This window comes from Ochotona curzoniae, unplaced genomic scaffold (genome assembly GCF_017591425.1).
Source record: "Ochotona curzoniae isolate NIBS_2020 unplaced genomic scaffold, NIBS_Ocur_1.0 contig_1014, whole genome shotgun sequence".
Lineage (NCBI taxonomy): Eukaryota > Metazoa > Chordata > Mammalia > Lagomorpha > Ochotonidae > Ochotona > Ochotona curzoniae.
The window spans coordinates 38,981,956-38,995,932 of record NW_024464920.1 but is presented as its reverse complement, the minus strand read 5'-3'; the positions used below and the strand labels follow the sequence as shown (position 1 = coordinate 38,995,932).

The 13,977-nt window shown below is 47.2% G+C and overlaps 1 protein-coding gene across 2 annotated transcripts in view; it reads right to left on the bottom strand.

Moving 5' to 3' along the window:
* DRAM1 (DNA damage regulated autophagy modulator 1) overlaps positions 1-13,694 on the bottom strand; it is a 34,455-nt gene extending 20,761 nt beyond the window's left edge. For both annotated transcript variants that reach the window (XM_040984345.1, XM_040984336.1), the window contains exon 1: positions 13,467-13,694. In XM_040984345.1, the coding sequence (XP_040840279.1) occupies positions 13,467-13,597 (131 nt within the window). In that variant the 5' untranslated portion in view covers positions 13,598-13,694. The remainder of the gene's footprint in view (positions 1-13,466) is intronic.
* Positions 13,695-13,977: the final 283 nt, after the last annotated feature.

The window sequence follows — 13,977 nt, the reverse complement described above, 5'->3', positions numbered from 1 at the left end:
AAATAAGAGTTGGGTATTGAACCCATCCTTCCCAACAGGTTATGTGGGCATCTCAACTCACGCACAAACTGCCAGACCTAATGTACAAACACTATGCCACATTATTCAAGGGACTTGAGCAACTACTGATTTCTGTATCTGTAGGTGATTTTAGAATCAATCGTGTGGACTGTATTCAAACAATGGAGAAGGAGTGAGAGGCAAAACACTTGCTTCCCAGCCTGATGGTCGTCACTTCTTCACGCAACTTCCACCACACAATTGTGCACAGGTGGTTTCGGCAGGGTGCTTGACCTCACCCACGTCCCGGTCATGACCTTCCAAGGCCTCCTTGTGCAGGTGGCATTTCCTGGAAACTGAAAGCTGTGTGTTCATTTTCATGTGGTTTAGAAGCTATTGCAGCTGTTGGGTTTCCATAGTTGTTTTAAACCATGTTGAGCTTAGGAAATTGATTTGTGTCCACATTTCCATATTTACATTTCCTTTTCCAAACTAATTTGAAATGGGAAGTCAATGCATAATGACTTGATGCACAAGGAAGAAAAACAGGACCAAAAAACATCCAGGATAACAAAAGACTTCCCAACCTTGGTCAACTGCAGTTCTTTAGATCATTCTGTATCTGTGAGCCTATCACCCTCCAAGGATTGGAGTTACAGTTTTTTGGGAGGATTTAGATGCTAACAGTATGCAACATAATCTACGTCTGACCTGCGGCTTATTAAAATTGTCCTGAAATGATTTGGTCCGTACTCAGAAAATAGAAGAGGACTTGAAGCATAACACCAGTAAAAGGAGACCATTATTGCCTATACATTATTTGAAAGGAACAATACGGTAATAAAATAATTCTACATTTTATTAGATGGCTTTAATGATCAGGGTTAACTTTGTAGGGGGTGATATACTCTGAAGCACCAGAGTATAGTCACATTGACCCAGTTTTCCTTCTTTTCATCAATCAGAGGTCTCTTTTTCTTTATTCACACAACAGCAACAATAATTATTTAAGTTAGAGTTAACAAAGAAAAAGGAGATAGTGTGTGAGAGACAGTCGTAACGAGGGGTGAACCAGGTCAACACCAAGGGCTTCATCCTGATCTCCCACACGGTGGTCCAATCTCTTGTTGTTTTCCCGAGGCCATTAGCACGGAGTTAGATGGGCAGTGGAACAACCAGGACATGAAGCGAGGCCAGTATTGTGGCACAGCGAGTTAAGCCATTGCTTGTGATGCCAGCAGCTGATTTAGGTGCCAGTTTTGGACATAGCTCCCTACTAACGGTCTGGGGAAAACAATGAAAGATGATCCATATCACTCCTGCGGCTTCTGGCTCTGGTCTGTCCTATCTCCAGCCATTGTAGCCATTTGAGAAGAGAACCAATAGATGGAAGACTCTCTCTCCCCCTTCTTTTTCCCCTCCCTTTCTTGAGCCAGACTTTTAAAAAATTAACAATTCATCCACAAAAATCATAAAAATTAAGTGCCTTCGATGTGTCAGAAACTGTGCTAGGTGATGGGATATCTTCAAAAAGCTTAGGATGTAGCACAAATCAAAGCTTTTTGATTCGGCCCATGAACACTGACCTTCTCGCCTCTTATAAAATGGACAATTTTGCAAGTACGGTGAGTGTAGAGGTGAAAACAGAAAAAACCCCTCCTTTGCGGAATTTACTTTTATAGAGGCAATAAAGATTAATAATCCAGCAATGATGAATGCTGTGAAGGAAGGGAAAGACGGATAAGTCAGAGAAAGGCGAGCTGCCTAATTGTTGCAGGGTGATGGGAGAGGGCGACACTGAAGACGGCAGGCATTCAAGCATCTGGACCATCAAAACTCCAATCACAGCCACGTGCCAAGGCCCTGGGGTGGCAACGGGTTAGGGGAATTGCAGCTGAATGGTTCTGGCTGCAGGTCCATGACAATGAGGACATGTGGGTGCGTGTGTCACGTGGAGGAGGGGCGTCAAGATCATGGCCAGGACTTTGGGGGTCTACCCTAAACATGATGGGAAGCTGTAGAGAGCTGAGAGCAGCCAAGTGACATGTTCAGTGATGTTTTTAAAGGACCTTGTCGAGGGCAGGCACGCTCAGTGAGCCTTTAGAAGGCCCTTCAGTAGATTACCAAGAGAAGACAATAGCTCACACCAACACAATGAGAGAGAGACAGGTGACAAGTGGGCAAGCCAGAAACCCTTAGTTGAGGGAAGTCAGTAGAAATCTTTCCTGCTTTGGACCACAATATTACCACAGACAAAGAAAAAAAAAAAGCAATGAACATTTTCTCAGCACTTAGACTCTGCCAGACACATCTTTTTTATCTTCATAACATCATAACCAAAATACTTAACAGTGAGGGAACAGTCGCACGCAAGTAAAGACAAGGAACTTGCTGGGGGGCCACTCACACAATGAGAAAGTCCAAGTGGGCATCTAGAATTCATTTCAAAGGTCACAATTTAGAAACTCTGTCATGCTGTTTTGCATTTCTTTGAATGTGCTAGCATGCACGGGTGAGCGTACAAAGCCATGTAGGGTGGCACCCACTATCCCTTCGGGATCCATCAGTAACGTGCAGGTTCTTAATGAACTGCAATGCAAGCAGTCAGGTAAACTAGAGGACCGTAACATGCAGCACTGTAAAATTTAGACTGAAAACAAGTCCAATAGTTGCCAGCCTTGTAGCAACTGATATTTGAACAATACCCTAATGCCTTTAAAAACAGATTTATTTGAAAGTTATGAAGAGAGAAGAAGAAAGAAGAAACAGCAGAGACAGGGAAAAAATGAGTAATCCATTTGCTGGTTCACTCCCCAGATGGCTACAATGGCCTGGGCTGGACCAGGCTGAATACCTCTCCTCTAGGTCTCCTACATGAGTAGCAGGGGCCCAAACACTTGAGCCATCCTTTGCTGCTTCTTCCAGGTGTATTAGCAGGGAGGTGGATCGGACATGGAGCATTCAGGACACGAACTGGTGCTCAGATGCGATGCTGCCGTTGAAGGCCGCAGCATTATACAATACACTAAAATACTGGCCCCCAATACTTTATTAAAAGTGGGAAGAAGGGGAAAAAAGTGGGAAAAACGACAAAAAATATTCACATGTTTAAATTTGGTGAGTTTTACTTGGCACAAGCGTGGACTGGGACTGGAAGCACCAAGCTGGGCCAGACTCCAACACCATCTGGGGCTCTGGAGGACCAGGGGAGATGTGTGACAGACTAGGCTAGGTCTCAGCCCTTACTGAACCATGTGTGAGCTGTATGGGGGTATGGAAGAGCCGTGGCTGGGTTGAAACATCCAACAGTAAAAACCAGATTGGGTTGAAGGCCAGTCAGGAAAAGCTACTGTCCCTTCCAGGACAGGAGGTGAACTGAGCAGTGCTGGCTCATGGACCCAATGGTATGCGCGAAATCTGGCACTGGGAGAGTTTCTGATGGAGGAGCCTGGACAACTCCTTTGGCAGGACAGTTCCCGCAGGTAAGCACAAGAAGCACAATAGGAAACAGCTCAGAACAGGCAATGGAAATTATGCCACTGGCATACACATGGCATGGGTTGGGGGCAGACCAGGCTGAACCTGTTCATATCATCCACTGGCGAATCTGAGCACCAGATTGTGACACATACCAGTACACAATAAAGAATGCCAAGGTGAGATGAGCCGTGCCAGATGTGGTTGCAGCACCCAAACAGCACACGCGATAATCAAGGGGAGGAGGCAAAGCCAACAGGAGAATGTGGGCTCCCCTGCTGGACAACTACTTTCATTGGAAAGCATGAGTTGGGATAGGGGCAGATCAGACTAGGCAGGGCTATAACACCTGTGGGCCTCATGTGAGGTAGATAAGGGAAGGGCCACAGTGGGCTGACTGTTCCGACTGGTGCAAGCAAAAATTAGAGTGGGTGAGGGTTGGTTGCGCTTAGCCACAGCATTAGCTGGAAGAGACTGGCATTGGGGGGTAATTCTATCAAGTCAAATGCCAGAACCACCTGGAGAATGCATAATCTGGGAGTGGGTGTGGCCTAGAAGGGAAATAGTGGGCACCTCCCTCTTGGGTTACCTCTCTCACTGGACAGCACGAAAACCAAGACAGGGGCAGCGGTGGCTAGACAGAAAGGCTCTTACCAGTAGGTGTATGGGTTGGATAGTAGGTTGGTTGGGTTGAACTAGGCTTCAATGCCCATTGACAAGTGCGAGAGCTAAATGGGATGTGGGTCAGACTGGACAAGCCTGCGGTACATACTGGCAAGCATGGGAACCAGGGTAGGGGGGCTATGGGGAGTTGCCCCTACTAGGCTGCAGCTCTAACTGGTTTGTGTGAGGACCGAGTATGAAGTGGGTAAAATCAAGCTGGACTACAACACCCGTTGGTTCACGAGGAAGACAGGGCTGGAAACAGAATGGACCATCAATCGCAACAACCAGCGTGTGCATAAGCTGATTGGTGTGAGGGACAGTGTTGGAGTCTTTACTAGCAAACTCACTCAAGAATCAGGTCTGGGATTATCTCAGATGAGGTTTCTTTGGAGATCCCTCCAACTGAACTGCTGATCTTAGAACCCTAATCATCAAGAGACTGTCAGCCAGTGGACTCTGAATAGGTTTCATTGCGATTGGAACAGCGAGACTGGCAGCAATTCAGACATGTTGAACTTTCAAAACTGTTTGAGCAGGACCCTCGGAGCATGCCTCCTGTAGGGGACCTGGGATGGGTGGGAGGCTGGGTGGGGCTCCTCCCTTTGTTTCTCCCCTAACCCCAGATACAGGGAAAATGATAATATTAAGTGGAAGCAATGGTATTACCCACTTTCACTCTGTAGCCCTTGACCCTTTGTATCCTGATCAACTAAGTAAGATTATTTTTAAAAAATGAAAATACATGAATTTATTAAAAAAATAATAAAATAAATAAATAAATAAATCTGGTTAGTTGGGCCTGGCAGCATGGCCTAGTGGCTAAAGTCCCTGGCTTGAACACCCTGGGATCCCATATGGGTGCCAATTCTAATCCCGGCAGCTCCACTTCCCATCTAGCTCCCTGCTTGTGGCCTGAGAAAGCAGTCAAGGACAGCCCAAGGCTTTGGGACCCTGCACCCATGTGGGAGACCCGGAAGAGGTTCCTGGTTCCTGGCTCCAGATTGGCACAGCACCAGCCATTACTGTCACTTGGGGAGTGAATCATCGGATGGAAGTTCTTCCTCTCTGTCTCTCCTCCTCTCTGTATATCTGACTTTGCAATAAAAATAAATAAATAAATAAATAAATAAATCTTAAATAAAACACTTCCATGGGAAGGCATGAAAACCAGGACAGGGGCTGGTGGAATGGGGGGTGTGGGACAGACTGGACTACTGCTACACATACTGGCAAACCAGGGTCGGGGGCGGGCCTGGTGGGGGTTATTGTGGGTCGCTCCAACTAGGCTGCAGCTCCCACTGGTTTATGCAAGGGCCGAGTATGTGCTGTGCAGAACCAGGCTGGACTGCAACACCCATTGGTTCCAGTGGAAGTCTGGGCTGGAAACAGAACCAACCCAGCGATTGCAACCACCAGCTAATCAGGGCCATGGACTGAGCCGGGCCCTGTACCTGCTAGCACAAAGTTTATTTGGAGATCTTCCCAATCGAAATGCCAGACTCAGAACCCTAACCAAGAAAAGAGAGAAGACAGAACAGGTCAATCAACCATCTCAGCTATATGTTGGCAGCAAGATACAGGGCAAACGGAGACTCTGTGATGGACTATGTCAATCAGTGGATTCTTCAAAGACCTCATCGTGCTTGGAGTAGCAAGATTGGCAGCGATTCATAACTGGTGAACTATCAAAAGCACTTGAGAAAGAACCTCGGAGCACACCCTACATCCGGGACCTGGGGAGGGTGGGAAATTGGGTGGGCCTTCTCTCTTAATACTCTCCTTTAAACGTGAAGGAAACAATATGGAAATAATAGTCTTACCCACTTTCCTATAGCCCTTGAATCTTTTTACCCTAATTAACTATGTAAAGATTGTCAAAAATATAATAAAATTAAAAAACAAAAATTCGGTGAGTTTAATGTATTGAAATGAAAGTGGAAACTTTGAACCAACAGAAGAGGAAGCACATATTTATAATTGCCTCAGAGGTCAAACGACACTGCATGCCAGCACCTTGATTAATTTTCAGGAAGTGAAGGTTTGGGGTCTCCAGTTTTCTTATTACATTTTTGTTAGAATTGAATACACTAGGTCATGTTTCCTTGAATAAAGTAGTCAATTATGAATTGCCATTTCAAGGCTGATACTTCTCTATCTAGAAGTTTTAGATGGCGTGCCTGTATTTTTATCCTTATTAAATTATGGTTATGACATTCAATGGGAAAATAGTCACAGCACAGTAAATGGAAGTTCTATTACCACCATGTCAGAAAAGGGGAATCCAGACACAGACCTCATTACCCGGTCCCTATTGGGATGGTTGGATAGGGAAGGAAGTCACAACTTCCTGAAATTCTGTGTAATCATCATAATTTAAAAAAAAAAAAAAAGGCCTTGGATTTTGGGCTCCAGCTTTCACCCTGTCCTGGTTCCAGACAGCAATGGGCTTTTGGAAAGTAAACCAGTGGCTGGGAGGACTCTTTGTCTTCCTGCCTTTCAATTATTAAATTTAGTTTTTATGGAAGCAAAAGTCATCAAAAGTGACGTGGGCATACATACATTGTTTTTTTATCTAAGAGCACTGAAAGATACATGGATGAAGGCCACTGGAGTTTAGGCTAACCCCTCCTGGTATGCACCTCGCGCTGGTGAGCATGACAGCCAGTGTTAGGGACTGGCCAGATTGCTCAAGGTGGCAGCACCTGTCAGCATACGCGTGGGCCAGGGCTGGGGCAGAGTGGGCTGAGCTAAGCTGCTGCACCAATGGGTGTACACGAGAGCCAGAGGAGACGCAAGACAGATCAGGTTAGGCCACAGCACACGCTGGCACACAAAAACCAGAGCTAGGGGTGGGCCTGGTGGGAGTTACGTTGGGGTTGTCTCGACCGGGCTGTGGCACACACTGGTGTGTATGAAGACAGGGTCTATGGTGAGCTGGGTTAGGCCGCAGCACCCATCACTCCATGCGAGGGATGGGCTGGTGGTAGAACTGACCAGGCAGCTGCACCAACTGTATGTGCATTGCCTGATTCAGGTAACAGACTGCACCTAATCCTGCACTGGCCGGTGCACACGAGAGTCAAGTCTGAGGTCACCCCAGGTGAGGTTTTCAGGGAACTCCTCAGCTAGACTGTTGAACTCAAACCCTAGCCACAAGCAAAATTGTAATATATGTGGTCCAACCCGAGTCCATGTGTCAGGACTGAGTTTCCTCAGTAGTTATTGCCTGTGCAGTGGACAACATGCCCAGATAGACATAAAAGACATGATGGCCAGCTCAGCTAGGCCAGCAGAGGGCATTGAGTGCCTCAACATATGATGTAAAACAGAACAAGCTGGACAACTCTCCTTGCAAAGATTTGTAACATGTTCCTGGGCCTGGGGATACACTAAGGTAGACCTGGTCAACCAACAGGCCTTGGAAAGATATTCTCAACCCAGGAGCAGTGAAACAAACAACTTCTCAGAACTAACCGAAACTATTCAAGTAACACCCTTAGGACACTTTTCCCCACATCAGGGTCACAGGAATAATCTAAAGACGTTCTCTGTCCCCAGTGCTGATGTAGTTTGACCGCAAGGAGCGGCTCCTCCCCTCCCCTCCCCTCCCTGCAGATACAGGAGGAAAACAAAATTAAAACATTTGTCCCACCCACCTTTCTCCATACCTTGGCCCTCCCTACCCTAAAAGGAGACCCATAAGGGCATACATCTCTCTCAACTATGTAATAATATTAAAATTAAAATGAAACATTTTTTAAAATCTACTCTGAATCATCTGATTTTCAGTTTCATTTTCTTTAAAGTGGAAGGAAGTCCTGGAAACACTTTAGAAGTCATTTGAGTACGGAATCAATTTTCCCTTCTGTAATTCTGTAATTTCTGAGTTTTCACAGTAGTCTTCATTACCAAATGGACTGCCTTTTTTTTTTTTTTCAGCCTGGCATTCTTGAACCCAAAGCATCCAACCAGATTGTTCCAGAAACTGTCCTTCTCTTCCGTGTTCATGGGTCAACAGTTGAAATATAATAGCTCCCACGATCATAAAGAATGGAATGACATAAATGTAAATACCACTTGGAAATCAAAATAATGGGCATTTCACAAGAATACAAAGGAATAGAGGAGCAAGCCGCCAGAGGGGCCAGCACTGGGTGAGGTCCTCCAGAGGAGGAAGTGATCAGCTAACTCAGAAAGTTCATCAAGTCAATGTTGGAGGAGAGTTCCTGGCATCACAACTACAAACAAACAGATGGCTTCTAAGTTAGTCCCTGATTTCACATCCTGTCCTGTTAATACCAGTATCTATCCAGAAAATGCAGTGTGGGCCCTTGATATCAGGAAACTCACTATGTTCTTGGGCCAAGGTGTCAATGAGCTCTGAGAGTGTTAGCTACTACTCCATGAAGCAGGTGCAGGTATTAAGCCATCAGAAGCAGAGAAAGTCAAGCAACTTGTCCAGACTCCTAGAGCTGAACTGCCTAGCAGAGGTCTTCAAAAAAGTTCTGGAAAAATGCATATGATGAAAATAAGTGAGGCATGTTTGCAGCAAAGTAAGCCAGTTAATTCTGTTTTTCCCATTAACTTTGTAAAGTAACTGAATTACATAGCCTGGGCTGTCTTCTCTAAAGCTGCTGATTTTAGCCTCCGCTCTCTGTTCCTTCCCAAGAGGATTATCAAACGGTGAGAATACCCAGCAATGCAAGGTGAAATGACTACTGAGATCACAAGTCTTACAGAACCTGGGGGATTTCATGAAGGTAGCAGTGGTGATGGGTAACATAGGAAATTATGCACAAGCCACTGAGTGATGAGATGCTAGCACAACCGGTTAACAACTGAAGAAAACTGACCATAGAATAAAATGAGCCCATCTGGCATGAATTATCTCAGTCTTCATTCAACCAATATCTACCTTCCACATGTCAGGACCTGTTGTAAATGCCAGAGGTGAGTATACGCCACGTCTGCCCTCTTGGAAGGTACACATTGTGTGAGAGAGAGTTATTCAGGCCCGGTGCAATAGCATAGCGGTTAAAGTCCTCACCTTGAATGCACCAGGAACCCATATGGGCACCGGTTCTAATCCTGGCAGCTCCACTTCCCATCCAGCTCCCTGCTTGTGGCCTGGGAAAGCAGTCTTGTGGCCTGGGAAAGCAGTCGATGACAGCCCAAAGCCTTGGGAACCTGCACCCTTGGGACCTGGAAGACCTGGAAGATGCTCCTGGCTCCAGATTGGTTCAGCTCTAGCCATTGTGGCCGCTTGGGGAGTGAATCATTGGACCGAAGATCTTATCTGTCTCTCATCCTCTCTGTGTATCTGCCTTTCCAATTAAAAATAAATAAATAAATCTTAAAAAATCAACATCAGAGTCATTTTAGTCCATTTGTAAGAATTAGCACGTAGGGGCCCGGCAGCATGGTCTAGCAGCTAAAGTCCTCGCCTTGAACGCACCGGGATCCCATATGGGCGCCGGTTCTAATCCCGGCAGCTCCACTTCCCATCTAGCTCCCTGCTTGTGGCCTGGGAAAGCAGTCGAGGACGGCCCAAAACTTTGGGACGCTGCACCCATGTGGGAGACCTGGAAGAAGTTCCTGGATCCTGGCTTCATATCGGCATAGCATCGGCAGTTGCGGTCACTTGGGGAGTGAATCATCGGACGGAAGATCTTCCTCTCTGTCTCTCCTCCTCTCTGTCTCTCCTCCTCTCTGTATATCTTACTTTCAAATGAATAAATAAATCTTAAAAAAAAAAATTAGCACATAGTTGTGACTGTGAACCAAAATTTGAGATTGTTCACACAATGCAAGTTCAAAGTTATCTTTTCCTGATTTTTAGTTTTATTTTTGAAGTCAGAGGCCTGACCAACCCCCCCCCCCACCCCCCGGACCTCATTTACTTCAATTTTGGTTCCCCTTTTAAAAGGGCTTAATTTTAAATGACTCATGTTTCTGCCAATGAGTTCCTGAGCCCAGACTGTGGCTGTGAGTGGAGCCATGCCCACCCAAGGGGTGCTTGCACGGAAAGTGAGATGATCGCTGGGAAAGCTTTGAGTGTAAGGTCACAGGGTGTCATGGGTGCAAGAGACGTGTGCCCAAGAAGATGCAAAAGAAAAGGAATCTATCAGCCGGGAGGTGCTGGTAACTGCACTGAAGAGCTCTCGGGGCATTGGGTCATGAGAAACCCTACACGTTAAGCATGAGCATGCATGAGAATGTGAGTGTGGCCTTGCAAAACACTAAAGCTAATCTATTGAGGCTGACTTCCATGAGTTTGAAATTTTTGTATTGGTGTTTTGCGATAATACAGAATTATCACTTTTTGCTCATCCAACTTGCTGTATCTAGTGGTTGTTTGAATCTCACGATTTTAACTAAACTTTCTGATAGCAAACTTATCCACTTAACTGCAAAGCACTTCATATGAGAGGCTAGGCTTGATTTCACATCTGCTAATATCTCGCTATGTCCTATGCATTGCATACAAATAACGCTTTTTATTAGTGTCTTTATGCAAGCTAACACAAATATATTTTTCTTGTTTTTTCCCCCTACTAATGGTAGCATGTTTTGTTCTGTATCTTGCTTTTTTCCTTGTAACACTGTATCTTGGAGATTTCCCCATATAAGTGTGTTGATTTATAGATTATACTATATCATAATCTATATAATATAAAATATATATTATGCTATGTGATATATATAAGTATAGAAAGCTTTTTCTTGTGGTATTCTTTGGATAAACTGGTATCTTTACAAATGGCCATTTATATTGTTTCCAAAAGGAATTCTGTAACTTTGAAGCTTTGACATCCTTCATATGTGCACATATGAAGAATAGGATAAATTCTCAAAAGGATTGTTAAATCAAAGGAAATGTGTGTGCATGCACGGGGCACATGCATGTGAGACGGTGCCACAGTCCCCTCCTAGAGCCCGATGCCAATTTGCATTCCCATCAGCACCGTAGCAGAGCTTGCTGCCCCCGTGTCTCACCAGTGTTATCAAACAGTTGGCTTTCTATCAATTCAGTAGATTAAAAAAAAGCAGCCTCAATGTACTTCAACTTGAATTTTTATTCTTATTCATGAACTTGAGCACCTTTCCATGTATCTGCGAGCTTTTTGCCCATCTATCTGATACACTGAAAAACATCAGGAGGAAGAAAATGGTTGGTAAGAAAAGTGACTTTGAATGCTTTCCTGGCTCTTCACCTGCATTGGAAATATCAGTAGCATCAGATTGGTGCACAATGTTAGCATGTAAAAGGCGGCTCAACTGCCTATGGACCACCAAGCTGAATGGCCTCACCATGCTTTCCCAGGGGGTCCACCCTGCCCGGAGAAAATGGAGAGTGTCCAAGAAATATTCACTCAACAACCATCCCCGAGGGGCTTCATGAGCTGGCATTGCAGTGGAAGAAGACGGATACAACATGTAAGCAAAGTCACTTAATCTGGGAGGAGGTGGTAGGTACTGTGGGGGAACAGAAAGACTGGGAATGGGTCATCACCAGATACAGCAGGTCTGACTTGAAACAGAGCAATCACGGCAAGTCTCACCCAAGCAGTAACACATCAACGCAGGAGTAAAGGACAAAGTGAGGCCGAATTCGGCAGAAGGAACTTCTCCTGGCACTTCTTCCATCACTTCCTGAGTGGATCTAGTTCTTATCTGCCTCTGGTTTCCAGAAGGGTAAGGGGAAATCCAGTGTTCCCGCTCCTCGCGTAAATTGAGTGCAAACAACTGGCAAGCACACGCCTCCCACAGCATGCATGGGCTGTGTGTCAGCCAACAGCTCCCAGTAACAGGGAGACCAGTCTCATAGCTTCTCAAGTGTTCTTCTGAACACTTTCCTTTGTCCAACTTTAACAGTTTATGTATTTTAATGCTTTTTGAAAGATGGAGAGAGAGTGCGCAGAGAGAGAGTCTCTACCTGCTGGTCCACTTCCAAAATACCCTACCTAGCCAAGGTTGGGCCAGACAGAAGCTCAAAGCTGGGACCTCAATGCAGGTTTCCTGCATGGGTGGGAGGGACCAGAGCCCACGAGCCAATCTCTGCTGCCTGCCGGAAGCTGGAGACGGGAGCAAAGCCAGAACTGGAGCCCACGTGCTCTGAGAAGCGCTGTGAGTGTTCCAAGCAGCATCTTAACCTGAGTGAACGCCTGGCCTCCTTGGAGTGTACCTTGAATATCCCACAGGTGGTGCACCCTATCAACGCTTATTCCTGCAAGGCTCTATCTCCCATCTCAGGTTCACCGTGAAGGTTAGGTCAGTCACAACTCTGTAACACACTGCGGCAGAAATTCCAGTCTTGTCCCTACCAACCAGCGCCTATGGCTTCCTGTCCAACTCTGACTTGCAATCTGGAACAAACACAGCACTACTTTTCCAAGAAAAAAGTGTTGCAGGGAGAGCAGTTCTTCCTCTTCAACCAAGTCTGAGGATCAATCTTGCTTTGGAAACCAGAGAACCAAAACAGTGCTACTTGGGACACAGATGTGCCATGAGAAGCCAAGCCCAGGGGCACTGGACCAGAGGGGAAACTAGAGAACACTCTTTCTTGCATGGGCAAACCCACCACTGCCAATGCCCATACCACATCTGTCGCTGTCTTCATTGTGTCTTGGGAATTTAGCATCCTCTTGCCTTCCTTTCCTTTCCAATTCCTCCTCTCTCCCACCCCAAAACACCTCCGCCCCCAGAACCCGAGAGAATGAATGCTGGAAGGCACACACAAGGGACCAAACCATTTGTCCCTGGCACTGGGCACTGATGACATGACCTTCACTCAGAAAGGTGGGGTCCAGAGATGTGACAAATGAAGCAAGGATGATATATCATAAGTTGGGGACAAATGTAGGGCTCTGAATTCGGGTGCCCAGTGCCCTCAGTTCTTCAAGAGAACTTGGGCTAGACTCCCAGGGACCTGGAGGTGACACGGCATGCATCACTTTTGGCATGGGGCAGATTTCGGAGCGAATTCTGCCTCTCCCATTTACTTGCAGTGACAATCCCTGGGCCCTCCATGACATTGGTTGTTGCTCCCCCTCCCCGCCCCCCCGCCTGCAGATAACATGAGCCTCCACAGCCACTTCAAGAGGGGGCAGGGGAGGGGGTTTCATATGCTCTCTGCTCCTTGGCTCATACATGGAATCATCACCGCCCCCCCCACCTCCCAGGGCACGCCAGGCAAGCCTGACCCAGGACAGTTATGCCTCCCTCCTGACCTCCTGCTTGGGTTCTGGGATCCAGGCAGAAGAGAACCGACCGAGGCTGCCAGGACCCCCTCCCTCCCCTCTCCCCGCCCCGTGGGCTCTCACCTGATGTAGGGGAGAAAGGGGTTGACGTGCCCAGACAGCACGGCCACCACGTAGGAGATGATGAAGGCGGCAGACGACCAGGTCACCAGCAGGAAGGGAACCAAAGCCATTCCCTTTAGGAAGCAAAACATCGCGCCAATGCCGCCGAGAGGGCGCTGCGTGCGGAAGGATCGGATGCCGGGGAGCTGCGGGCTGCCTGGAGGCGGCGGCCCCGGCGCGGACAGACACGGACGGAGCGGCGCGGCGCGGGCGGAAAGGCGAGCGCGAAGAGCCGAGCGAGGCGGCGAGCGGCGAGGCGGCTGGGCCCGGGTGGGTGGGGCGCAGGCGGCCCCGGCTTGTTGCGAAACCCGTGAAGTCACAAAGCCGTGGCCGGACCGAAGCCGGAGCGCGTGGCCACCTCTTCTTGACCCCCCGCCCCACCCCGCCCACAGACGCGGAGGGCGCCGACCCTCGGCCCCGTCCCGGGGCTCAAGTCACTCTCTCCAGGGGGGTGTGACTTCTGTCCCTTCCC